A 26,905-nucleotide genomic window follows, 5' to 3' on the forward strand; every position below is an offset into this window, starting at 1 on the left:
GCGCACGTCCCTCAGGAGCAGACTGCCCCAGCGTGGGTCCCCTGCGGGGTCACAGGTCCTGCCGGCAAACCTGCCTCGGTGTGGGCTCCTCCCATGGGTCCACAAAGTCTTGCCAGGAACCTGATCTGGTGCAGACTTCCCATGCGGTCACAGCCTTCTTCCTTCGGGCATTCACCCGCTCTGGTGTGGGGTCCTCTACAGGCTACAGGTGGGGATCTGCTCCCCCGTGGGCCTCCATGGACTGCAGGGGCACAGCCTGCCTCACCATGGGCTGCACATGGGGCTGCAGGGAAATCTCTGCTCCGACGCCTGGAGCACCTCCTCTCCCTCCTTCTTCACTGACCTTGGTGTCTGCAGGGCTGTTTTCTCTCACATCCTCTCGCTTCTCTTCTTGGGGTGGTGGTGTACTGGACTAGAGGTTTAGTTAAACATATTCTGTATCTGGCATTAGGAATCCCAGGGACTTGCAATGACACCTTGTGAGTGTCAGGTGTAAATTTCCCTTGTTTGGCTTAAACGATTGTTTTAAGATTTCATGTTCCATGGCTGTTTGCTTCAGTTAATATCCTGATGGAGCTTGTCATATGTTTTGTGTTGTAAGAATTAAGAAATCCCATGTGAAATGGTTTTTCTTTGCTTAAGTTTCTGGAAGGGTGCTGGCACAGCTATGTACAGAAAAACACAACTGTAACGAGAACTACCCATAATAATTGGTTGAGTTACTCATAAGACCTCCTCAGAGTCTTAAATCATTCTTTTCTCAAGAATCTTGCTACGGTGAGATGGGTGTGGGAGGCTCCCCAAAAAGCTCGGCTGATGCTGGTTTCCCGGATCAAGGAAGGCACTGGCTGTAGCTGAATCCCATGGCTCTTACAGCACTTACGGATCAAAGCCGCCTTCTGTTTCTCAGGCTAGGCAGTTGTCTCGCAGTGGTTGCATGTGTAATGTACTCTCAGTATTAAGTACTGTTTAGTGAGTAATTCTTGACTCTACCTTCATTTTCTGGGTGAATCCAAAATTATAGCCGTCTGTGGAATGTGTCACTCCCAAGGTCTGGAATTGCTCATTTAACCTCGAAGGCCTGGATAACAGAAGCAAGAGGCAGAGGAAAAGGAATTTTCCATATAATGCCAGTAGCAGATACGGAGGAAGTGGGCTAAAAATCCGCTGATAGTAGCAGCTATTTAAGATCCAACAAAACTCACCACTGTTGTAAACTTAGGCCAGACAGGGGAGAGAGACAAGGCTGCATGTTTTAGCATGTTGAAGGCACTAAAATTCAGGGCTGCTTCTAACACTGCTGGTCGTTTACCATTTTGGTGTGGTATCAGGGAACCAGCAGAGTGCAATTTGAATTGCCTAGGCTGGTGTTTTGGGAAAGTTTGGAGAAAGATAGCTGCTCAAGAAGAATTCTGTTGGAGACTGAAAGGCATATTAAGTTGTTTGTGGTTTGTACTATAAAGACATACAAAAGAGCCAAGCCTGTCTGAATAAAGACAAACAGGCAAACTTTGCCTGTATTCACAGCAAGGTCCGGGAGTTTACTTGTTCCTCCTACGCTTCTCCATAATGTAATGTATTTTGTAGAAATTAGAAGTGCATGTGCACAACATGTACCATATTTCAGTAAGACTTTGCATGGAAAAGCTTGAAAAAATTATACAGAGGAGTGCTGGTCACTGAAATATCTGAAGTTTGATTGTGAGTTTTATGAAGATGATGAGATGCGTAAGTGTTGTTGGGTTTCCAAAGAAAGGCAGAAAGGGGGCTTTTGCATTTGCTCAGAGGATAATCGTAATACTTCTAAAAGGCAAATTGAAGATGAGAATCCCAGGTGAGAGCATATCTACATATCGCAGGTGGAGGTACAGTATGTGTCATATCAGGTTTGCCAGGTGTTACATTAGAACAGGTTTGCTCAGACAAGCCTTAGAAACCTTTTTGGAATTTGCCCAGAGACTGTTAACTGTACGGAGTGTGCAAGCTTTAACCTGTGCTTATTTATCTACTACATAAAAGGTTCTTCGGGTATATAGGATTTAAGATTTTTTTTTTTTTTTTTTTTTAACACATAGACTTGAGATGGCTTAAGTATATGGAGGGAGGTCTGGGTGTCTATAGCACTGCAGAGCCCCTAGCTGTGATGTAAAGCTGTGGCCTGCAGTGATTGCAGGTTCCAACATCACGATCTGAGGAAAAGCAGGTTTTATCTAGATGAAGTCTCACATGTCTCAACTGGTAGTTTCTGTGGAACAGGACTCCAGATTAAAGACAAAGACAGCTGCAATTATTTAATTTCTTGAAAATTAGGAATGTCCGTAGGGCTTTAACAAATCACCACTGCAACAGCTCCCATAGTACTGTGCCCTTTTATTTGGGCGTTACTGTGCTAGACTTATCTCAACAGTAACATATTTGTTTAATATGTGATCACTGCTTTTCCTCAATAAAATTGTCTGACGCTGTTTTGTGTTTGCTGACATAGTGCTATGCAGCATTTCCTCTTCCATGTGTTTCAGAAAAGTTTGTTAGCACCTCTGTTTGCAGCTTTCCAATAATAGAAATAGGTTTCTCTGTATTTTTCATGTTACCTACTGCACCACAGGGATGAATTGTTTCGACAGAGCCTGGCTAAACTTCGAGAGCAGATAGTAAAGGCAAATACACTGGTGAGAGAAGCAAACTTCTTAGCGGAAGAAATGAGTAAGCTAACAGATTATCAAGTAACACTTCAGATCCCTGCTGAAAACCTCAGTGCCAACAAAAAGGTAACGGCAGCCTTGGAAATGTTGGAAAATGTAGTTTTATGGCTAATATAAAATATGTAGACATACTACATTCATCTAACTTGAGGCCATAAAATGTTACTTTTGTTAGATTATGCATAGGCAAAATATGGGTGCTACCTGACTTTAATATATTGAAAGTGAATAATTATCAGTAAAAATGGGAACATAGCATTAAGTATGGCTTTTACTGTTTTTTCAAGTGTGTGATCACCGTATGCCCACACAGTTTGTGAACAGTCATTTCTGTTCCATTGCTGTAAAACCTGCATTTTGTTATGTTTGCAAAAATTACAGTTTTTTTTTTATTACAGATGCCTACAATTTCTTTGTCTTAAGGGTTTCTCAGCTGTAGTGCTGCTGTAAATATAATAAATAGCAGTTAGGATAATACGCTTGTCATAAGTGATTTGATTGAGAGTGTTAATGTTCCTGTGTGAATGTCAGTTGTCTGAGAAGGACAAAGAAGTCTGGATCCTCAGAGATGTATAGGGTATGCTGTGTTTGAGGACAGAGATGGTATGGCTGACATGCAGAAGGAAGCTGTATGTTCCGTATTTTACTCCTTTTTAGGAATGCAATTTGCGTGAAGAGTTAAACTACTTACATCCACCTTTCCTGCAGTGATTATTTTTTCCTCTGATTTAGAGGGGTGCAATAGTAAGTGAGCCTGCTATTCAAGTGAGAAGAAAAGGAAAAGGAACTCAAGTGTGGACTATTGAGAAACTAGAGAACAAATTGATTGACATGCGAGACCTCTATCAAGAGTGGAAGGAGAAAATTCCTGAGGTATTGTATACATTTTCTGAAAGGGATCAGAGATAGAGTTTGTTTTCTTTTAACCCCTTTTAATATCTTGTACAGATAAATTGCAATGACTTCGTGTATGAAAGGGTACAGTATTGTGGTTTAAAAACAAACAAAAAACCTCAAAACAAGAAAAAAACCCCCAAAACTATTAATAGTACTAAATGTTCAAAATGCCCACGCAGAATAAAATACAGATATGTCCTATCCTCACATGTATTCTCAGATATAATTGTGCTGAGGTAGTGACTCATGATACCACTAAGAGCATGTGTTTACCTGGCATGATATAGGTGCCATGCAGATAGGCACCATCTCTAAATGGAAGCAGCAAACTGCGTTAGAAATAAAATTAAATTGAGGTCAGTATCAGAGCTAGCAAGGACGCTGCTTGGATACACACAAGGTGCAGAACATGTTAGTGGGGTAGAACTTGGTCTTAAAATGTGAAATATTCTGTAATTTGATTTGTATATCCCCCAACCTTAAAGCAGCAAAGAAATCAATTGAGGATACTTAGCTTACATCAGTATCTCCATCAAAACTTAAGTGGTGTTTGTGAGAATTTAAGTGGTAGGTTAGCTTTGAGAAAGAAGCGTGACGCTTGTGTAAAGCTTGTTCGTTTACTGGCAAGAGGTAGGTGTGAGCTTTGGTGTTCCAGAAGACCCATCCTGTAAGTATCCATGTGGAAGTGCGTAGGAAGTATATCTTGCTGTCTTGTGGCTGATAGGGAGCACCTAAATTACTTGTATCAAGAATCATTCTCAAATATGTTTGAACAGCTGTTGTGCCTTTGTTACATGCCTTGGACGGGACAATGGGAATCTCTAAAATCATAACACAGGGGAGGTCAAGCACTTCATCTGTGCCCACTGAAGACAACGATGATTTTGCTGCTGACTTTAGTAAGAACTGATAGCGCATCCTTTGAATATATTATGTCTGCCTGAGCCAGGATTGTCCTTGCCATGACCTATGTCACCCATAATGCATGTGTTCTACGTGCTACATAGAAACACGTAGGTCAAATGCATGTGTTGAAGACAAAGGAGGAGGAGAAGGGAAGGAGCTAACAAGTCCACTGAGGAGCGTGTATCGTGCTAGGAATCTGCATGAATTCATTGTGGCTGTGTATGGGGTACTTGTGTAGAAAATGCTGCAGCTGTGATCTCAGCCCTATGGGAATCATAGGAGCGCTTATAGGCTTAAGTGGGAGTCATCCTGCACCTTCCCTTTGCCCTTGTAGTGGTACCCAGCAGACAGACCACTATTCAACCTGGGGATGATTTGTCCTCTCATTTGGAAAGAGTAAACAGAGTAGAAAAAGTAAGGCGAAACTTTTTGAAATCAGTGGCTGTTGTGCTTGCTCATGATAAAATCTGGTTTGTCTTGACATCACTAAAAAATGTAGGCCATTCTATTACTATTTACCAAAGGATTGTATAACGTCTCATCTCAGAGATTTCATTTCAGATTTGTGATGTGCTCCTAGTCTCTTTGTACTTCTGTAACAGGAAGGAACAGAAATGATTGGTAGCGACTTAATTTTTGTTCTGTGATCTTATACTATGTGATTATTTGATTTTGTGTTCCCACGCTTACAGTTTTTGACATAACTTTTATGGTCTTTAAAACAGATAAGGAAGCTGATTGGCAAAAGAGGTGATCCTTTTTACGAAGCACAAGAGAATCACAACTTAATTGGCGTTGCCAATGTGTTTTTGGAGTGCCTTTTCTATGATGTGAAGCTGCAGTATGCTGTGCCCATCATCAGTCAGCAGGGGGAGGTAAAGCCAAATAGTGCCCTAATGTATAGCGGGCTGGACATACCTATGCGCTCATACCCATGGGGGTAACGTGGCTTTTTGCTGGGAGACCTAATGTACACAGATATTTTTTTTTTTTAACAAGGAAATTATGCTTTGTGCCTTGTTTCCCAGTGAATAAGTGCTTTTCAAATTGCTATGTATGTTTTCTGTTTTAATAGTTTACAATTGCCCAGCTACTACAATAGTAGAGTAAAATTCCTAGTGTCAGTGGAGGTAACTGAGCAAACCCCAGCATACTGGGTTTCTGATGTACAGTCTTGACACTGTATGCCTTTTCTGTTGTGTGTGAATGAAAAAGGTCAGTAGTTCTGCATACAAATTATTTTTTTTTCCTATTCCTTTCTCCTCTTTTTTGACAACATTGCTTTTCATATGGTGGCTGAGAGCTATTCAGTTCTGTTTCTGCACACCTCCTAGAGTTTGGTATTTACCATCTTAATGTCTTTAAGTCCCTTGTGCACAGGTTCTTAGTATTTGTCTTGCCTTAGGTTGCAGGACGGTTGCATGTTGAAGTAATGCGAGTCACTGGGTCTGTCCCAGAACGTGTAGTAGAAGGAGATGACTCATCTGAGAACTCCAGTGAGAGTGGGAGTCTGGAAGTCATGGATAACAATGGAGAAATTATTCATAGAGCAAAAAAGCTCTCCTGCAGGGTAAGTGAGAACACATGATGAAGTTAACAGTTGCAGGCCTTCATAGCTGTGTAGTCAGTCTGATGTAAAGTACTAAGCTACGTATGCTATTGCTTGCTTAAAATTCTCTAAAGAGAAGAGAGAGGTTTCTCTTGCTCTATTCAGTGTAGGTCAGTCTAACTGGCTGTGGTTTCCAGTGGCTGAATTAGTTCACATTAGTTTCTAGTATATGAGGGCCTACATCATAAATACGGACGTTACAAGGACCGTCCTTGGCGGACACGGAAGGGGAAACAGTTTTTCCATGTAACAATGTCCTGTGGTTTGTTTGATCATCTAATACAGTCTCTATGGGTGGTTTCTAGATTTTGTTTCTTCTGTGATGAAGTGCTTCATTCTCCACTTCAGCGTATCAGCTTCCTCAAAGAAAACATGTACGTGGGTGGGCTAGTTAGATGCGTCTAACTGCCTTCCTTGAGTGTGCATTTCTGTATATGCAAAACATAAATTTCCTAAATGGGGACATCCTTAGAAAGCAATTCGAGGTGTCCTTTAAAAATTCTTCCTCGCTGTTGGTACTTTTGGATTAAATATTTAGTTTCTGAACAATTTACAATTGAAGAAGAAATAATCATATTTGAGAACATCTGGTTTGTCTCCTCAGGTAAAAATAAAAGAAGCAACCGGACTGCCACCTAATCTCTCCAACTTTGTCTTTTGTCAATATACGTTTTGGGATCAATGCCAGTCAACAGTAGCGGCACCAGTGGTAGATCCAGATGTGCCTTCACCTCAGAGCAAGGATGCTCATTTTACAGTGACCTTCTCTCACTGTAAGGTAACTATTTTTATTGTGAAATAGTGTTAGCGGGAGGATGGTATGTTTGAGATAAGCTATTTAGAATTTGAGCTGTGTTATGCTGGGGGAAGAAGGAAGGAATTAAGTCATATAACTGATGACTTTTGACTATACTTTAGAATGCCATAACGTACTTCATCACCTCTTCAAAATGCAGCAAAACGAAAAAATCTTTTAATTAGTGGTGTTTTAAATTCAGATGTTATCTGTAATGCATGGGGGAAACTATAGTTTATATAGTGACGTTATATACTTGTTTGGTAAGCTCGGTAACTTAAAAAAGATCACTGGAGCTGTGACATCATTTTTATGGAAATTTTCAAAGCATGAAATGCAGTATGCAGAAGCAGGAATTGCTGAGGTGGTACGTTTCACAACTTTCTTGAACACAGTTGAGCTTTTTGGTCCAAACTGTATGGTTTTACCATGCAGGTAGTTAGTTGTTTGGTGTGTCTTTGCAAACTACTTGAGGAGATACAGTTATTTCATTTGATTGGATGGAATTTGTTTTTCTCATTGCCAGGACTATGTAGTGAATGTCACAGAAGAGTTTTTGGAGTTCATTTCAGAAGGAGCCCTTGCTATTGAGGTGTGGGGTCACAGATGTACTGGCAATGGCAGCTCTGTCTGGGAAGTTGATTCTCTTCATGCTAAAACTAGGACACTGAGAGACAGGTACAAATAAATTACACGTGAATGCTTCCATTAGCTTTCCAAAGGCTTTCTAATACTTGTGGTGCACAAAATACAGGTTGGTGAGGCAACTGTTGCTTTTTGTGGGGGTGTCTTTTTAGGTGGAATGAAGTAACTCGAAGAATAGAAATGTGGATTTCCATACAAGAATTGAATGAGTTGGGAGAATATACTGCAGTTGAACTCCATCAGGCGAAAGATGTGAACACAGGGGGGATTTTCCAGCTTAGGCAGGTACATATCTTTTTCCTGTCATCTTACTTGTACTTAAATTGATTCTTCATTTTATTCTTAGTTTCTCTCTTTTTCTCTCTCCCTATCTTTCTTTCTGTCTCTCAATTTCCTGTTCAGGGTCATTCTCGCAGAGTTCAGGTGACAGTGAAACCTGTGCAACATTCGGGAACGTTGCCTCTCATGGTAGAAGCAATTCTTTCAGTCTCTATAGGTGGTGTGACTGCCAGATCAACGAAACTGCAAAGGGGCTTGGACAGTTACCAGGTAAGACAGTTACTTTTTCATGTGTTGATTTATTGGTTTTGGTTTTGTTTTGCTGTTCTAGAGCCAGCCCAACATAGTTCTGTAAGAGACTTTAGCACACTGGTACATGATGTATAATTTTGCAGTTTTACATGTGTTTGAGGCTAATATGTTTAATGTAAGCATATGGTGCTAAATCTGCTGCTTTTGTTGCCTATAACTCAGTGTATAACTGATAAAAAGAGGCAAGTATGGTATTTGAGTATACACAGAACAGCAGTAATATGGAAATTGGTTTTACCTTTGTGTGCAGAGGTGATTAATAGTAGATTCCTTGCTCCATTAGTTTCCTCCCTTACAAGGATGGTGAAAGTTGAGGAGGAGAAAAGCAGGGAAAACAAAAAGAAAACTAATTGAGAAAATGTCTTGTAGTGAAGACACTGGTTATCGTTTCCAAAAGGACTGAGCTGTTACTTGATCAGAATCAGTAATAGCCATCACTGAGTATGAAAGGGCTATTTCATTTAGGAGAAAAAGTTCTTAGGAAGTACAAATGGCTTCAAACTGATACTGGACAAATTCGTATTGGAAATAAAGCATGTTTTTGACAGCGAAGGCAAAGAACAAGTAGAATGGGCCACCTGGGGAAGCGAGGTGCCTTTTGTCAGAATGGGGTTGCATTCAGAACCACAAGTAATTATAGCCTTAAATACAGATGAAACTGTAAAACATGAAGATCATTGATATGCTTGCTCAGTCCTTTTTCTGGCACTGTATTCTTATGATAATTTTTTTTAAAGTATATTCACTAATACTCAAATCATGGATGAGATGCTGTAGTCTGTAGTGAAAAAAAAAATCTGTTTCCGCCTGTTAATAAGACTTGGGTTATTTGAATGTTGTCGTTTTAACATTTTACAAGTTTGTGGCAGAAATGTTTGTATTCATGTTTTGAGGTATTTCTGTGAGTTTCTGTTGAGAGAAATGCATGTTCTTTTGTGTTTTACAAAATTTATTTTCTCCTACCAGAAGGAGGAGGATGATGGTGGTGATATGGATAGTTACCAGGTATTGCTGCTGTTGCTGTCAATCCTCTGGCATGGGGCACAGCTAATGCTAATAGCCAGCAACTTTCAAATGAACAAGCATACTGGAGCAAGCAAAAGCGGCTTTGAAATATATATATATATATATGCTGTGCATTTAAGAGGCTACCTGGGCTATAAACCACTGCTATTTCAGTTTACCTTGTGACTTTGTACTCTTGCAGTGTGCTCTCTTCTCTAGTACTCAGCAGTCAGCTCTCCTAACTGGCTACATGAATTGCTATGTGAATAAAAGCCTAGAAACTTTACTTGAGAATTAAGACAGTTTCTAGTGAATATCACGGGGAAAAGAACAACCGCCTACAGTTGCAGGCATCTTTCCCAACCAAATTATACAGCATAGGGTTTTTTTGTTTGTTTTCTAAAGAAAACATCATAAGCTTTTTAAGTTGTGCAGTTTTCTGAAATGCTAGTGGCGGGGAGAGGGGAGGATGCGAGTGGGGGGAATACAGAAGTTTCAGTGAAGCAATTTTTTTATCCATACAAAACCAAACCTTGAGCCTGGCTTTTTGGGTGATAAGTAAATATAGGACAGTCACAGTTCAGAAAGCATAACAGAGAACCATTTCAAAAGGCGACAAAGGGCAAAAGAGAAAATGCCTAAAAAAGTAAAACACATTACAGATCTCTACATGGAAGTAGCCTTTCTAGTAGGCAGCTTTACAGAGAAGTAAAACCAGTTAGGTGAGAATGCTGACATCCCTTAAGATAATATATTAGGTTCTACAGCAATCTCAAAGATACCACTTAGGTACTAACTCCTTGCGGGCTGTTTATGCGCTTCCTGACTTATCACAGAGAAGAACAAACTGGATTTTCTGTGATACCACAAAGCATGATTGCATGACGGGTTTTGTTTGCATGAGAAATCTTTTAATTGCACTGATAGCAGCTGCTAGCAATGGAATTTTGTGCAGGTTTGAGGGTGCACTGACCTGTCTAATCTTCAGGAGAACTTATGATCAACTGATGATACCTGTTTTTTCCTATACCATATGCTGTTAAAAAGTCTGATTGCCACTTCTGTGAGTAATTAGCCTGTGGTGTATAATTCTGTTCAGCAACTGAGGCAGTCACATTTTCTTTTCCTCCTGTTGGAATTTGAGACTCAAAAGCAAATCAGCTTCCATTCATGGGTGATGAGGTACTTAATCAGTGTGCATGTCATTCGGGGAAAAAAGTTTTCTGCATCATGCAAGCTGTTTAATATAAATTCTGATTCAATTATCACAAAATTCACTGTCCTTTAATCTTAACCACATAGCCCAATAACTTTTTTTTTCTCTTTCTATATTAGGAAGAAGATTTAAATTGTGTACGAGAAAGGTGGTCTGATGCATTGATAAAACGCAGAGAATACTTAGATGAGCAGATTCAAAAGATCAGCAATAAACAAGGTTTGAAGCTTAAAGTCCTTGTCATAAGTACTTTATTCCCTATACCATGAAAAATGTGTCTCATATGTAATACTAATCTCTTTCACTGTAGAAAAATCTGAGGATGATATGGAACGAGAAGCCCGGCTGGTTGAACAGTGGGTAGGGCTGACAGAAGAGAGGAATGCAGTGTTTGTTCCAGCACCAGGCAGTGGAATTCCCGGTGCCCCTGCAAATTGGTATGTTCAGGAAAACTTTTGGAGTGGTTAGTTTTTTCTGTGTGAACATTGCACCCTACAAGGTAAAAATCTGAGGATGCTTTAGAGCTTTCTATGTTTTCCTGTAAAGCTACCAATTACACCACTCAGCTGGCAGAAGGCTAGAAGGTCAGGTGCTGGTTTGAATGTAAGCAAGATTTGCTTATTTACATTATATAAGGTAGCTTTAAGATAGCTTTCAAGGTTTGAAAATAACCTTTGAATTTAACACTTTTTCAAAATTCTGAGGGAGTTATCCTATAGTTTGACTCCTTTTGAAAAAGGAGTAGTTCAAAAATGAATGGTAGAACATGTGATAACCTCATGGATAAGGAGTGGGGAATGCAGAAATTCTCATTTTAAAGGATGTGTTCTCTTTCCTCATTTGATTTGATTGAAATTTGTGTTTTAGCTAAGATCATTGGAACTGACATGCAAAAATGAGGAATGCAACATGCTAGATTTGGGAAAGCGTGGACAAGAAATAGGGCTCTAATCAGGCATACGCTGATGTCTCTGATAATATCTAATCTCTCTTCTTCATTAGGTGAATGATGCAGTGATAATCTTTCCTCAACATTTTTTTCCCCTTATCCACTTGAAGTGTGCTGTGGTCATACAGCAAGAAGTGTATTTGTTGATATAAAGACTGTGCCTTGCCAGTAGTTACGTATCCAGTTGTTTGAAAGGTTGCTAATCTTTAAGTATGAGCTGACTACAACCAGTAAACTTCATAAGAAAGAGAACAGGATGTTTAAAACTTGTCGTCCTCACAGCAACTGAAATGTGCTGTGCAGTGAGAATTAAGTTTTGGTAAAGCAGTACATTTAGCTGCATGTGTAGATAAACAAAACATTGTCTGTGCAACATAGGCATTCAAATTAGCCATTAAAACGTTGACAGGTTTAGTCATTGGTTACAGTTAATATGAATCTTGCATGGAGATCTGTTTGCCCAAATTAACTTAGGTGTGTATTTGCCTTCCTTGTTGACAGTAGTTTGTTTTGTTTCAGGATTCCACCTGCAGGAATGGAAACACATATACCTGTTCTCTTCCTTGATTTGAATGGTATGTTGTAATGACAGATTAAGAAACCTGGGGAGGGGGGAGAAATTAGTTTGGGTCAATAAATTGATAAATGGAAGAATGAATCTGAAACGCCTAAGAAATCAAAAGTCCTGGCAATGGCACTGTCTGATACGGCTTGTAAAATTATTTTTCTTATGATTCCATGTGTTGGAATAATTGTCTGTAGAGGCTTAAACAGCTGGTTTAATGAAAAGCGTGTTAGGACTTACAAAGAGCATTTTGTTAGAGAATCTAAGTGTTCTCTCTTTGGAGGTATTAGTCTTCTCATATATAAAACTAATTAATATATATTCTTAGTTTACAGATACACTGTTAAGCAACAAGTGACTAGAGTTAGTACCACATTTAAGGACCGTTTAGGGAACAAGCCTGTAAATATAAACTTGGGCATAAAGCAGAGGAGGATCCACAGGCCTTGCAACATCCAGCACTTCAGTGGGCTACTAGAGATGTTTATATAGGCAACACATTAATACCCGCTTTAGAAGCTGCTTTTGGAAAACAATATACACTCTTCCCTTTATGGTCACAAGAAATGTTTTATTTGGTTTTTTTTCATTATGAGCAGAGATTAGCAGACAGAAGATCAAACTGGATATTTAAACAGATTGATGAATCATTGCACAACCTTTTTTTTTGTTTAGCTAATAGCCTAATGTAGACAGAACTGCTTTTTTCAATGTAAAGCTTCCCTGATACATCAGAAGTGATGTAACTAAGAGATAAGCTGGTTAGGCTGACAGATGGATAAGTCAGAAATTTTCTGGCTGGGTAAATTAATGTTATGAATACCTAGAAAGAGTTTTGAATTCCACTTAGGTTACATGAGAATGTGTTCAGGCTGAGTCTTAGCCTGGTTTTACTTCCCTTCCTTTGTATGCTGAAATTGTCTTCAAAATATTGCATAGTAATAAGATTAATTAGGACTAAATGTATTATGAAATATGGGTAGGACTTTATTACAACTTTGTATAAGAACTTTGCCTCTATATATTAATATCCTTTGGTATAAACCTGTTTCATTCTTTGCACGTTTGTTTCATTAGCTGATGACCTCAGTGCCAATGAACAACTTATAGGTCCCCATGCATCAGGAGTTAACTCAATACTACCAAAGGAGCATGGGAGTCCATTCTTTTATCTGCCGATCATAAAACACAGTGATGATGAGGTAAACTGTTAGCAAGCCTCCTTCTTGACAACTGCAGCTTATGTTAACACGTTCTTCATATGTTTTATTTTCTACTTGTATGTATTTAATCACTATTACTATTATATTTTTGTCTTAGAAGTACTATCTATATCTAGTGCTGCCTTTATTTTCTGGCCTGTTTGTTTAAAATTTAAGAGGGTAATGACTTGTTAGCCCTTCTGCTGAGGGTTCAGAAGTGACAAGTCTTAGCTCTTCTTGATAAAAGAGTAATTCAGCTGCCTGACTCAAAATCCCTTCTTCTTTCCTCACCCCTTCATCATTCCTCTTGCAGGCTCTTGATTCTTCAGAGAAAACTACTTCATTTATTGTGCACACTAGGCAAAGCTCAATATTTAAATAAAACTTTTTCCTTTGTAGCACACAATTTTAAATTTAAAGCTTGGGAATTGTTGGAAATAAATGGTTCTGAATCCACTTTGGAATTTCTTAACTGATTTCTTCTACCTGCTGTGTCAACTTAGGCCATTGCTTAAGAGACCAGTTCCAGAATAAAAAATGATGCCGAAGTTGGGAAGGAGGCAGGGGGAAGGAAAGAGATGTTCTGCAGAATGGGGACATGTTTATTCTGTATGGGCCTTTATAACCTAATCCAGTACAGATTGAATATTTGAGTTTGATAAACTTTTAATACGGTTGCAATAGGGTTGTATTCCTTCCTCCAGTCTTTCTTCTGCTTTTCTCTCTGCCTCCATGTGAAGACTTCCTTCTGAAGCAACATTTGCACAACACAAGGATTGTGTTCCCCAGAATCTTAACACCTCTTTTATGCTTTTTCTGATAAATTCCTCACATGAAAAGGAGGTTTGACCCCATTTTGTTCAATGATGTTTATTTTTCATTAATGAAAGAATTGCTTTACTTCATGTTAAATCACTGCAAGTTATACCTGTTGTTAGAGTAATTAAGTATTTGATTTCCCTTTCCTTCTTCCATTTAATTTGTCTGCGTAGGTTTCAGCCACTGCTGCTTGGGACTCTTCTGTCCATGATTCCGTGCACCTGAATAGGGTAACTCCTCAAAATGAGAGAATTTACTTAATAGTGAAGACTACTGTGCAGCTCAGCCATCCTGCTGCAATGGAACTGGTATTACGCAAAAGGATTGCAGCCAATATTTATAACAAGCAGGTAAGAAGTTAATGTGTTACTAATTTTGTTTGATATCCTTAATTTTATTAACCTATTTTCTTAGCTGCTTGCTTAATTTTGTGTAAGTTCGGTCCCTCCAATTATTATCAAAGACAAATGAAAAATAGGTTATTATAGGTTGCAGAGAAGCTGTGCGTTTCTGGTATATCACTTTGAACTGTCCGTTTTTCAACCTGATTTGGTTCAGAGTGTAACAGGTGCTACTTTTGTAAGAAAAAAAGGAATTTACCTTTTTTGTCCATACAACTCAAAATGTTCTTTGAATCAGGAAAGTTTGCAGTAGCTTATCTAATATAGGGTCACTGTAGCCACTCTATTCCTGAAACCATCTTTGGTGCCTTCAAATGTTCAGTGTAAACTCAATATATTTTTTTTTCTTTCTCTTTGCTTCTTTCTCTGTTAATTACAAGCTAGGCCTGTTTCCCACCACTACCTAAATGTATACATTCCCTCCCCACTTTTACGTGATGATAGGGCATTCACTTTGGCCATGAAAGTGATTGCTGTTCCCCTTGCCTTGCTGCTTCACAGGTTTAGACAAGGAGATGCTCTCTGAAATCACGTTCCTTTCTGTTTCCCAGATGATTAAGACCAAGAGCATATTTCAGGATTGCTTCAGATTTTGCAGTGCAATGGAGGGAGGAGCACAAAAAAGCTGTTGTACTACTGAGCAACTTACCAAGCAGCTGAATTCCATGCATTTTTGTATTTGTTATATTGTCCTCTGCTAGTTTTGTTTGTCTAAAATGCCTTATTAAATGAAGGTTAAGTTTACAGTTACTGATTTAAGGGCTAGCTAACCTGACAGTGAAGCATGCTAAGCTTGTGATTGCAACAGTGAAAACTCTGATTACTATTTCAGTTATGGCTGGAAAGCAGAGTTATGTTTTGCTGTTGCAAAAGGAAGTTTCTACCTGTTGAACAGGCAGCTGTCAAAATGAGAAATGTCGGTACCTGTACATTAGGGACTTCTTACAGCCACACTTTCTCAGTTACAAGTTACTACTTTGGGATAGAGCATCAGTGCAAAATGGGAGGAAAATACTACTGATTGAATTTAGTGGCATTATATACTGAGCGCAGAGCTGTCGAGAGTACTCAAAGGATCGCTAATGCTAAAAAGGAACTTACGGTCCTGAAAAATGTGCTTTTCTGGTAAAATAAATTTTTGTATTGCAACTTTTTATTTCTTAGACTGTCATAAATAATCATTGTCAAAACAATAATTGAAAATTACTTTGTTTCTAGAGTTTTACTCAGAGCCTGAAAAGGAGAATATCCTTGAAAAATATATATTACGCCTGCGGAGTGACCTATGAAATAGTGTCCAATATACCAAAGGTAAATTATACCGTATTTCTATGGTAAATTCACTGAAAGGAACCGAACGACCTGCAGCAGTGGGTGGTACTGATTGAGAAGTAAAGTGTCCTGCTTCGCTAAGAGGAGGCAGCTTGCCAAAGTGTATATCCTGAAGTCCCATGGTGAGATTGTGTTTATCTTCAAACAGTTGAAAACTGTAGGGATTTTATTTTCTCCTCTACTGTGCTTTACTGAGTTCTTGTAGGAGAGCTGTATTTGAAATCACATTAGTGTCTACAGAGAGAATACAGAGGGTGCTCAGGGGAGTGTTCAGGTCAGTGAAAACAGAATAGCTGGGGAAATGAGCTCCCAGGAATATAAATTGCTTTTTATAGGCAAAGCTTGAACAAATTGTAAATCTACTATAAAATTTATTTTAAAGGTAAACAAACCGGTTAAATGAAAATGTAAATAGTAGCATTGCTATGTAATTGTCATTTTTGTGAGGTAGTACTTGAAATTTAAACTCTAGGGACATCACACAGAATATCTAAGATTTGGGAAGGAAGTTGTATTTACTTGCCTAGGAAGCTGTCATTACTTAATGCTTAACATATGCAATTTCAGATTATATATGCATTATTTCTAGAAGTACACTGACTACAGCAAATGTGCAAAACTTCTCCCAAGCATGACCTCTTCTTAGTTCAGCATCATTTACATCTGTATTGAAGAGGCCTGGATCATTGATTATGATCAGGATTACTGATTAATTCAAGGATTATAGATTCAAAATAATTTCTGGATTGAGGTGGTCTGAAGAAGTTAATGCATTAAAACCAACAGGCTTTAATTTTTAAAAAACTTCATTAGTGTAACTTGTAATTTAGGCTACAGAAGAAATTGAGGATCGTGAGACCTTAGCGCTGATGGCCGCAAGGAGTGAGAATGAGGGCACATCCGATGGTGAAACATACATTGAAAAATACACACGTGGTGTGCTGCAAGTGGAGAACATTTTGAGCCTTGAACGACTAAGACAGGCAAGGAAAAGGCACTTCTTGCACCTTTTGAACTGGATTATGAGAATCCAAGTATCAATGATGGTTCTATTAAAAATATTAAGTATTGGTTGGGTTTTAGTTTGGGGTTTTTTAGAGAACAACAGGCAGATAAATATAAAACTAAGTTACTTCTGTGGTGGGTCTAGTAACTGTAGGTGGCAATGGTGTAGTACACAGAACCTGAACTGGCAAAGGCCAAAGAATTAATTTCAGGTACAAATTTTGGTTGTTGTGTGTGCAAATTGAGATTTGTAAATGCAAGCCCAGTTTGCTGCTGTTAGCCACACTGAAAAAAGTTTCTATCCTGCTCGATTATTTCTGGTGAGGAGGCAACAGCATTGGTTTTAGTGTGTTCTTATCTTTATGCAGGCAGTCACCGTCAAAGAGGCACTCTCCACCAAAGCGAGGAACATCCGCAGAAGCATCAGCACTCCAAATGTCCACAATGTAAGGACCCTTTGTCCTCTGGTAAATTAGTAGTAATGGGGCAGCGGGGTGCTGTTTGCATGCTGATGTAATGCTTGCACAATGTGATATGGGTAATGATTATTCTGAGCTAGGACTAACCAACCTGTAGAAAAGTTGTCATGAATGAAAATCAGTCACTTGAAATGCCTCCCCACAACCATCCACCCTGGGAGATAACAGAGCTGACAGGGAAGTGGGAGGGTTGGTCAAAACTCTTCTCCTTTTATAAGGATATTCATTTTGGAAGTAGCTTAGGATGACGACTGCCCTGATTCAGATTACTTTTGCTTCAGAGTCCCTTCAAGTTTTTTCATAGCATTAAGGGATAGTTCCCATTTTGTGTACATTTTAGGTGTTCTCCTATCACCCGCTCATACAGCACAAACATAGCTGTCCTTACAAATAATCAATCTTATCTGGAAAGAGCTAATAGAAAAGTTGTTAGGACTAAATGACCGCGGTGTTTCCTCAAGACATTATATTTTATTTATAAAAGGTAGGCATTTTGTCATTCTGCCTGTTGGTGTTCTGTAGGTGTCCTGTAGCCGACTAGATCTTTCTGCCTGCGATGAAGATGATAAGGTATGTAAATGTGACAACAAATGGCACACGTTCTCAGATTCCCTCCCTCTTCTTTGAAGCAAGATGTATTTGAGAATTGAAAAAAAAATAGGAAAACAGTATTTTTAACCGTGTGTTTACATAAAATATCTTCAAAATGCTGCGCTAATTATGTATTATTTTGAATTAAAATGTCTTGTCCTTCTCTGCTCTTCATAGTAGACTTGTAGATACTGATATTTAAGAAGGGGGAGGTTAGCAAAACTTAATATACTTCATTGAAAAGCTAATTTGCTTCTAAACAATCCATTTGTGAGACAGAAAATTGTCTTAAGTCAGTAATGTGGCATTCCTTCGGCTTGTTTTTCCTAAAAAAAACCCCTACCTTTGAGTTCACCTATGAATTTTTCTATGTTTGCCTGAATCAGCATGCATATTTATATATTTTTGTTTCTTAGGGTTGGTCTGAAAGTCACCTAGATATATCTGACTGTTCTTCCAGTTATCAAGATGTATCATGCTATGGTACTTTACCCAGGGAATCACCTCGCAAGAGCAAAGATGGCAGTGGTGAGGCTTTAAAATATATATGTAATGACAGTGTTTGTGGCTTTTTACCCCATTAAACTGAAAATTAAATTCTCAGTGCTCTTTTCCTACTAAATGTATTATCCATCTTCTTGCTTTAGCAGCTAAACTTAATCTGGGAGTAGGGGAGAAAGCAAGAAATGCATGAAGACATCCAGGAAAGGATGGGAAGTTGGGGGTGTCCAAAAAAACAAGAGGAGGGCAGAACAAGAAGCTAAATGTGAATCAAAATAGTAGAAGGGGGGGAAAAAAAAAAGAAAGAAACAAAAAGGAGCTGCTGTTAATTTATGAATTTGAAAATTAAGATGCTTTTGTTAAAGTGGGAAGGGCCCTTCTGCAGGTTCTTTACGTGATTTAGATATTTGCTCTGCCGTGTCAGTGTGTCACATTTCTTCAGGTCAAATCGTAGCCTGCTCTTCTTGATTGGGCAATACAGGTGGAGATATTGCTGCAGTAAAGTGGGACTGAGAGTTTATTCATTGCTCCCGTGCCTGTAGTGTCCTTTATGATCATCCTGGTCATGCAGGGTTGCTGGCTTGGTTCCAGGGCAGAATTGCACTGTCGTGGGCAGTGGTCAGGTGAGGCACAGGAGGCAAAGAGCTGTCAGTTACCGTTTCAAGGACATTGCCTACTGTTTTTGACTGAGGTGGAAAGGAGAAATGTTGGAGCCTCAGAACAGAGAGTGCAGATACTGCTATGCTCTGCTTTCCTTCTGTTTCCAGGCTTCTCAAGGGGGGCATAATCTCCCCTTGGTGAGCTCTGCATTATCTCCTGCTTGGGCCAGCGGTTGAATACTAAAATACTGACAGCAACTTGCAAATGCATGGCTTAACCTTCAGTTATTTTTAATTATGCTCTTGCAGTCAAGATATGAAGAACTGAAATACAGTATTTTCGCTTTTTTACCGAGGTGTTGTAGCAGAGAATTCCCATGCTTTAATGGCCAGCCCTTTTAAAGCATTTTCTCCTCAGCCACCAAAGTTTTTCAAGCCCTTAATGCCAGTGAAAGAGGAACATAAAAAGAAGACCCCGCTTGAAAGCCGACCTCTGCTTAGTCAAGAGGTAAGCTTCGAAAACCACCTCTTTTTTTTTAAAGGAGACCGAGTGATTTTATGTGCTTGGGAAATCCTTTGCAGCCTGCATCTGTTGCAATAGAATTTTGTAATTCTCTGGTAAAATTAATCATGCTGTTCTTTATATGTCGTGGGGTTCTGGTGTTTGTTTTTACCTGAAACACTGGTTTGTTTGGGGTTTTTTTTCACTTCTTGGTAAGTATTCTCCTTTACAGGGTACTTCTGTTCTATTTTGAAGTAACAGTAACCTGCATGATTTTTTTTCTCCAGCAAGGTATCAGTGTGTTTCTTCATAGATAAAACATAATCATATGTGAAACAGTGTTCTAGGGCGGTTATAATTCTGACTTTTATTCCTCAACCTAAAACTCTGTTGGGAGGAGCGCATGAGTTTCTCTACCTATTAATTTGAATTTTGATATATGTACGGCCAGCATGGGTGTTTCACTTAGGTCGTGTCTTAACACCTTTCTGACTCGGACGTGTTGAGCGCTGTGGTCAGAGTTGGGGTTTGTGTGATGTGTTGTGTGTCTTTAACCTTTGCAGAGCATGCCTTCATCTCGGGTGCGTTGCGCTGGCTGTGCTGTGCCGTCAGGAAGCAATGCCAGCAGCATGCCTGTAGAAAGCAATAGCGTACGTGAGGAAAAGATTGTAAGTTTTGCACCAGTTTCTGTTATGAGGCCTGGTGGTGGGCTTAGGGCCGTTTGGTGGTGGGCTGAGGCACTTAACACTGCTGCAGCAGAAAAAAATGGTGCAATATGGATATAATCACTTGTGATTGATTGTAGGTAATGCTTATAATGAACAGTTGCTTGCCTGGCTTGCAAATGCAGTCTGTCATCAGAACTAACTCAACTGGGTTCTTGCATTTCGCTTTTTCTCTGTTTTGGCTTGGGTTTGCTTTTTTTTTTTTTTTTTAAAAATATGTGATTCGTCTTGTGGGGTGGGCGGGAGAGGGGAGGCTTTAGTTTTTGCAGGGCACGAATGATCAAGGGTGGTTTAGTGAACCATGTTGCTGTCACTCTAATATACCTTGTATGTTACCCAGATTTTGTGACTATACCCCAGAGTAAATGGAATGGTCCCATTTGGTGTAAGTAACCATGCATTCAGGTGTGGGTACACTATAAAAAGCTTCTCATTGCCTGATGTGGAAGTAATATGACTAAAATAAGATTGCTGCTCTTAATTAACCTGTCCTCATCATAATTCAGGCGGTGAATTGAGGTGGAGGGCTTTTATTTTAATCTTCACCTGCCACATCCTTTTCTCACTGCTGCTTCAATGAAAATGTGTCCTCATTTCTGCTGTGAGATGGACTCGGGTTTTGGGCTGTGGAACATGGCTGTAAATACTTGCTTTAACCAGAGCTTTAGATTTAAAATGTGGGACCTTCAAATTCTTTCCCGTAAGCATTATAGGCCTCTCTTTACCACAAAACGCTCATGATGGAGCCTTCCTGTTCAACAGCCGTTTTCATTCCTACCATATAGCCAAACCATTAAAAATCTGCTCTGGATCTCTAATGCTATTTTGTAGGTTGTTATACCAAACACCAATGGTGTATATATTTGGAGCTGGGCTGCTTGGTTTTGAGTAGCAGCTGTTTTATTCTCAGTCATGTTAATTTTCCATACGGTAGCTGACGTGCTGACTCACACCGAGTCACTGATACAAATAGCATGAAGGTATTTGGAAGAGAAAATCATCTAGTGGGTTGAAAAACATCCCTTGGAAAGTAAATAGTTACAAAATTTTCCATAGCAACTTCAGGGCAGCTTTAATCCCTTGAGTAAAAACAAGGTCCCACCCCATGCATGCCCTGCATTAACCCAGGCATTTGTCTGTGCTGCTTTCCAAAAATAAGCAGAAGCTTTCAGAGCTGAAAAAGGGCAACATCCTGCACCAGGCTTTTCCAATTAGAATGGACCTAATTCATTGAACAATGTAAACCTGCTGTAGCCAACAGGGCCCTGGAGAGAGCTGTTCGTTCAGTTCGCAGCTCCTTGCGCTGACTTCCCCCTTGCATCAACACAGCTTTTTGTTCAGTCGCATAGTAAGTCAGATCAAGGGACCTGATCCATCCAGCTGATGGCTGGGCTACCATGGAGTTATATGTAATTTGGATCTACCCCTCTGTCTGGTCACCTCACAGAAGGCAAGAACTAGCAGCCACTTAGTGGGGAGGAGGCTGAGACAGCTGCTCTGCGTAGCCCTGCCAGCTTATGGCCTTGGGGTGATCAAACGAAGGCTTCTGCGGCTTTTTATCATGTTAGGAAGGAAGCCTTTGTAAGGCGTAGGCTTCCCAGGCTACCCTGCATTTGTCAGAGCCTGAGCAAGTCTATGTTTTCAGGAGGCCGGAGTATACATTTCACACATGTGGGTGAATAGCACTCAGAATGAGTTCAGAGATTACACTGGGGCAGCATCACGGCTCCACGTGAAACTTCAGCACTCTGTGCCTCTCCGTCTGATTCGAGGTGAAGTTTTCACATCATTAATCAGTACTGTAAATGTGGCTCCAAGGTGCAGAGCCTCATGCTCCTAATTAATCACTGGATGATTGCTGTTGTTTCAGGTGTGGTGCTCACTTGCATCTTACAGCATGTAAAAAATGCCATAGAAGTAAAGCGACTAAACATGCAGGAAGCTAGCAATATTAACTAGGTTAATGTTCTGCATCTAAGTAAGCACAAGAATGATGATTGGCCTTTTTCTCCTGTTTCTATGGGATCTATTCTTAATTTTTCTTGAATATTCAAAACACATCCTGTCAAAGGAAGGGGGGGGGAAAGGCATTTAAAATATTTGTATTCAGTTCTGAAATGGAGCATTCAACCTAAAGTTTCAGACAGTACTTCCACGTGCGTTTAATATTGCAACTATTTCAAAACAGCATGACGTAAGGGCGTGTTCTATATAACATGTGAGTACAGTGGAATATGTTACAGTCAGATGAAATGTTTTCCTACTGAGTGTATTTGAATACTGCCTGTAATTAACACGTCTAAGGGGCGTTTGGCTAAGAGCAAATCCTCCTAGCAGGCGATGAAAACCAAGGCGCCAGTGCTGCAACCACTAAAAAGAAGTATTACTGATTTTTAAATTGGTAAAATGGGACCTGGCATCTTTGAGGTTGCTTGAAAGGGATTTGAAAATTCTGATGCGTTAACTTTTAACTACACAGTATGTTTGTTACAAAGCAGATGTGGGGAAGCTGCTCTGTGTTCTTGCTTACTTTGCTTCTGTTATTGCTAAATCTGGACGTGTAGTCTTGCCTCCTTAGTTCTTGCTGGCACGTTCTTACTGTTACCCGTTCTTAAATCTGCTTTTCATGATAGTCTTTCTGTTACTTCCCAGGGAGTTTCTTTATGCATTTTTCAAGGGTCTTATCTTTATTTCTACCAATAGCCTGAGCAGTACAAGGTGGCTTCCACAGGAATTTAAAGAACCCTGAAATTTATTTTTTTCTGGAATTTCCCAACCAGGAGGCTCAAGAGGAGCTTTGAAAGGAAATATTTCCTGTCCCCACAAGGGCTGCCTTTTGTCTGTTACAAGGTGATGTCTTATCACCTGCTGGCAGTGTTCTTCACAACCTGTGTTCTAGGAATAAGGGGGTGTGTGGGAGGTGTGTGTGTCTAAATGACCTCAAGAGGTGCCTTCCAACCTAAACAATTCTGTGATTATTCTGACACGTGCAAACTGAACAGACCTGTTTGCTGTCTGTGTTTTTGGAGGTTGGTTGTACAAAGTTACTTGAGCAGTCCTGGCTATTACGAAGTACAAGAAACATTTTCAAGACGATGTTTAACTTAAACTTGATGTATGGTTCTCAGTGCATTGGTCATCTGGTTAGGTATTGTGCTTTTCCTTTTCCATAAGTGATTCATGGCAGGTGTCTGAAAGCATCAAACTACTTTAGATACCACGCAGGATCTGCCTTGATCGGGAGTTGAAATCCATGATGCAGATAAAGGAATTGAGAAATAATAGGTGCTTGAGTTCCTCTAAATTTTAAGTACTTCAGCAGTCTTCATTTTTCTGAAAATATTTTTCTTTCTAGTACGAATTTGCTGTAAACTAACAATTTTTAATATATATGTGTTTATACATGGATGTATGTGTGTATATATACGTGTTTATGCGTATGTGTTTATGAATACATATATATGCGCTTATATATGCATATGTATTTATAAATACGTATATTTACATGAAAAAATAAGTACGGAAAAAAGCATCCATGTGGAGTCCTGCCTGCGGTATTTCATACTGGGGGAGCAGCCCAACCATATTGCTGGGGTTTTGCTCAGATGCATCCCGACAGACTGAATTCCTCAGCTTCAGATGGGCTCTGTGAAAGCCACGTCTGTGGGCTGGTCACAGTGCGTCACCACTCGTTACCAAAGGGAAATTCGGGGAGGTACCTCCGAATTCTGCCAGGTTGGTTAGTGTCGCTTATTTCCCTCCAGACATGTGCGTGTATGCGTACAAATGCTTCCTTGAAGATTCGCTGTAATATTTGATCCTTTTGCCTTTCTTTTCAAACATCGTGAACGCGTTCAGGTGTGATAGCTGGGGGTAAGCAAAATTGTTTAGCCTCACTGGTATCAGACTAATAGAAAATCCCACTGTGCAGGATAGTTTTTAATAACCAGAGTTGCAGTGGAGACCCGTAAGGCCTCCTCCATTCGTGTTTATGTTTCTCTCTTGTTAGGTGATCAATTAGCTCTATAGAATACCTTCAAAAGGCTTAATTAGTCTAAATCATGGGGGGAAAAAAGTTCAGAATACATGGCTTTAAAAAACGGAGTATGATGAAAATATGCGAACACGTAGCTTTTTCATGTTGTGAGCTTTCCTTATGCCAAACTTTATCACTTTATATTTTCTGAACTATTTAGAATTTATCTTTATTTTCTAAAAATTGAATAGCTCAGTGTAGACAGGATATGATCCCAGCAGCTCTTTTCAGAGGTGTCTTCCATTCTCCAATTAAAGAATATCAAAGGTATCTATTTCTCCACGTTCAGAAAGGAAAAAACCAAGGAAGGTTAGTTTATTTTGAAAACTTTACTTTCGTGGGTTCCTAATCCCATGCAACTCTCTCTTCTTTTGCAGGACTCCGAGGAGGAAGACAGTGAGTTGGAGGCCATTGATAAGAAGTTGATAAGTCCACAAAGTTTTCAAAATTTCCGGCCTTACGTACCGGAGGAGTTTGCAGACTTCAGTGTTTACAATGCTAGCCTGGAGAACAGGGAATGGTTTTCCTCTAAATCAGACTTCATGAGTTCACGTGTTCTTGAGAAAGAGGTATCCCGCAGCCCCACCACTAGCAGTATCACTAGTGGCTACTTTTCCCACAGTGCCTCTAACGCTACTCTGTCTGACATGCTTGTTCCCTGTAGTGATAGCACAGACCAGCTAGCCAGTCACATGAAGGAGCTGGACTCTAATGATCCCTCCGGATCATCTCTTGCACATGATTTAAGATCTTCCGCGAACAAGGAATGTCGAGAGTCAGAAAAGGAGTTAGCGAGAGAAAAGTTACCTGTGTTACCGCTGAAAGAAAACAGTGCCTTAACGGAGCAAGTACCGCTGTCCCTCCATGCCACTGACAGGGCCTCTCAGCAGTTACCCAGAGCTGGACCGATTTCAGCTTCAAGTTCCTCGGATGGCAAAAATACATGTTGTACAATTGAATTTTCAGCACGTGAAGCAACAGTTGAGCACACGACGGACATTCTGGAAGATCACTCCTTTACAGAGTTCATGGGTGTCGAAGATGGAAAGGACTTTGACCATTCGGCAGCCCCACAGTCGCGTTCCCTTGCGTCCTCTAACGGGGTGAGCGCCCCGGAGTCGCCCTGCAGCACTGAGAAGGAGCAGAGCCCCTGCGTGGGCCAGCTGAGCACTGCAGCAGCAGGGGGCGAGGGGCTCGCAGATGCTGTGGAAAGCCCTTTGTGTTCCATGCTGGTAAAAGAGACTTCAGACCGTGAGACTTACCCTGATGCTTCCGCAGACGATTTTGTTGGGAAGGACCATTTGGATGGTTCTGATTGTGAAGAAGGCGCTTCCGCGGATCAAGCCCACGTCTTGCCTAGCTGGGTGGCCGTGGGTGAACAAGTCTGTGTTGGAAGTAATAAGATGGGCACAGTGAGATACGTTGGAACGGTGGATTTTTCAGCTGGAATCTGGGTTGGAGTTGAACTAAACGTTCAGCTGGGTAAGACTAAATACCCTCTGGGTTGTCTGTGCCGCTAGCGCGATCTACTTTTAAACTTGCACTGCAATCATACACTGCTCAGTCCTGGGGAGGTACCTCCAATTTCATGTAAGCGTGGTACCTGATATGCCCAGTTCTAGGCTTTCTGTTTGCAGGGATGCTTTGATTAATTTTTAACCATCTTAAAGCCCTGTTGTTCTTGCTTTATGCAGAGTAATGCTTTTCCATATTGTGGTAGTTCCCATTGGTACCCATCTATTTTCATAGATCAGAAAAACAAGCAAAGCCTAAAACTGGCAGATTTTTTTTTTTTTTTTAAACCAACGTGCCTGTTGGTGGGCAGTACTGACAGTGGACATCACTTGTCAAATAGGTTTGCTGCCTGTAGCTTTCAGAGATTCCCTGCACACAGACTCTGGAAAGCTTAATTACAGAGCGCAGGTTTTCTTTAATTCAGTTCAGTGGGGTCGGAAAAAGTCAATGCTTCTGCAAATGAGAAGAGACTCCTACAGAAATGCTTCAGATCTTTTAAAAAGATGATGGGTTTAGTAGTTTAATAGGTGTTAACACTGATACTAGAAGTTCCTCTGGCAGCTACGTTTTTAAGCTTTGTAAGCAATTGGGTTTGAGGATAGTTTATTTTGTAAAATGAACAAAAGACTTATTCCTTTGCTAACTAAGAGTTTAAAATTTTAGGAAATCATCTTTTTGGTCACAATCCAAGCCCTCCTTTCCAGGTTTTGTTCTTTCCCAGTGTAGGGGATGCATCTGGCTTCATCACTCAGCATTAAGAATCTTGGCTATTTGACTGATAGCCAGAGATACTTAGACTTTAACACTGTAATTGTATGCGCTAATGAAAATACTGGCAATTAATTCTGTGCACTTACTTTCATTGAAGGGAAGCATGATGGGACTGTAAAAGGCAGAGAGTACTTCCACTGCAAACCACGACACGGTGTCTTTGTTCGTCCTGGGCGCCTCAGCAAAGCACCAGCTTCCGCAAGGAAATGGAGTAGCACTTCACGGTCTCAGGCATCTTCCGCGTCAGAGAAACGGAAAAGTCCTGCGCTTCAAGGCTCATCATCCGCTCCCAAGACAGGAGGAGAAGTCCTCTGCCATTCAGGAGACGCGGCGGCTTCTGCTTTTTCTAGGAAACAGGAAAACAGGAAATCTTGGATTAACTGAACTGCAGTATTTTTGCACTTACTACACGCGTCGCTGTGTAGAAAACTTTATGGATTTTTGAAGCTATTGTACATTTGAATCTGTCCATATGGAATGTGTATTCTCCAGAGTCCTCGACTTAATTCTCTAATTTTTTTATAAATAATATATATATTATATATA

At 40.1% G+C, this 26,905-nt stretch overlaps 1 protein-coding gene across 1 annotated transcript in view; it reads left to right on the top strand.

Annotated features, from left to right (window-relative positions):
* KIF13A (kinesin family member 13A) overlaps positions 1 to 26,843 on the top strand; it is a 111,029-nt gene extending 84,186 nt beyond the window's left edge. Inside the window, exons 17-37 of the mRNA XM_035893507.1 lie at positions 2,606 to 2,768; positions 3,435 to 3,575; positions 5,231 to 5,380; positions 5,911 to 6,075; positions 6,719 to 6,892; positions 7,437 to 7,588; positions 7,708 to 7,840; positions 7,958 to 8,104; positions 10,487 to 10,586; positions 10,678 to 10,804; positions 11,836 to 11,891; positions 12,959 to 13,083; positions 14,076 to 14,252; positions 15,522 to 15,614; positions 16,466 to 16,618; positions 17,009 to 17,086; positions 17,642 to 17,689; positions 18,127 to 18,238; positions 19,167 to 19,318; positions 24,451 to 25,555; positions 26,457 to 26,843. Of these exons, the coding sequence (XP_035749400.1) occupies positions 2,606 to 2,768; positions 3,435 to 3,575; positions 5,231 to 5,380; positions 5,911 to 6,075; positions 6,719 to 6,892; positions 7,437 to 7,588; positions 7,708 to 7,840; positions 7,958 to 8,104; positions 10,487 to 10,586; positions 10,678 to 10,804; positions 11,836 to 11,891; positions 12,959 to 13,083; positions 14,076 to 14,252; positions 15,522 to 15,614; positions 16,466 to 16,618; positions 17,009 to 17,086; positions 17,642 to 17,689; positions 18,127 to 18,238; positions 19,167 to 19,318; positions 24,451 to 25,555; positions 26,457 to 26,743 (3,838 nt within the window). The 3' untranslated portion in view covers positions 26,744 to 26,843. The remainder of the gene's footprint in view (positions 1 to 2,605; positions 2,769 to 3,434; positions 3,576 to 5,230; positions 5,381 to 5,910; positions 6,076 to 6,718; positions 6,893 to 7,436; positions 7,589 to 7,707; positions 7,841 to 7,957; positions 8,105 to 10,486; positions 10,587 to 10,677; positions 10,805 to 11,835; positions 11,892 to 12,958; positions 13,084 to 14,075; positions 14,253 to 15,521; positions 15,615 to 16,465; positions 16,619 to 17,008; positions 17,087 to 17,641; positions 17,690 to 18,126; positions 18,239 to 19,166; positions 19,319 to 24,450; positions 25,556 to 26,456) is intronic.
* The last annotated feature ends 62 nt before the right edge of the window (positions 26,844 to 26,905 follow it).

This window comes from Egretta garzetta, unplaced genomic scaffold, assembly GCF_000687185.1.
Source record: "Egretta garzetta isolate BGI_Z169 unplaced genomic scaffold, ASM68718v1 scaffold14, whole genome shotgun sequence".
NCBI classification, from domain to species: domain Eukaryota; kingdom Metazoa; phylum Chordata; class Aves; order Pelecaniformes; family Ardeidae; genus Egretta; species Egretta garzetta.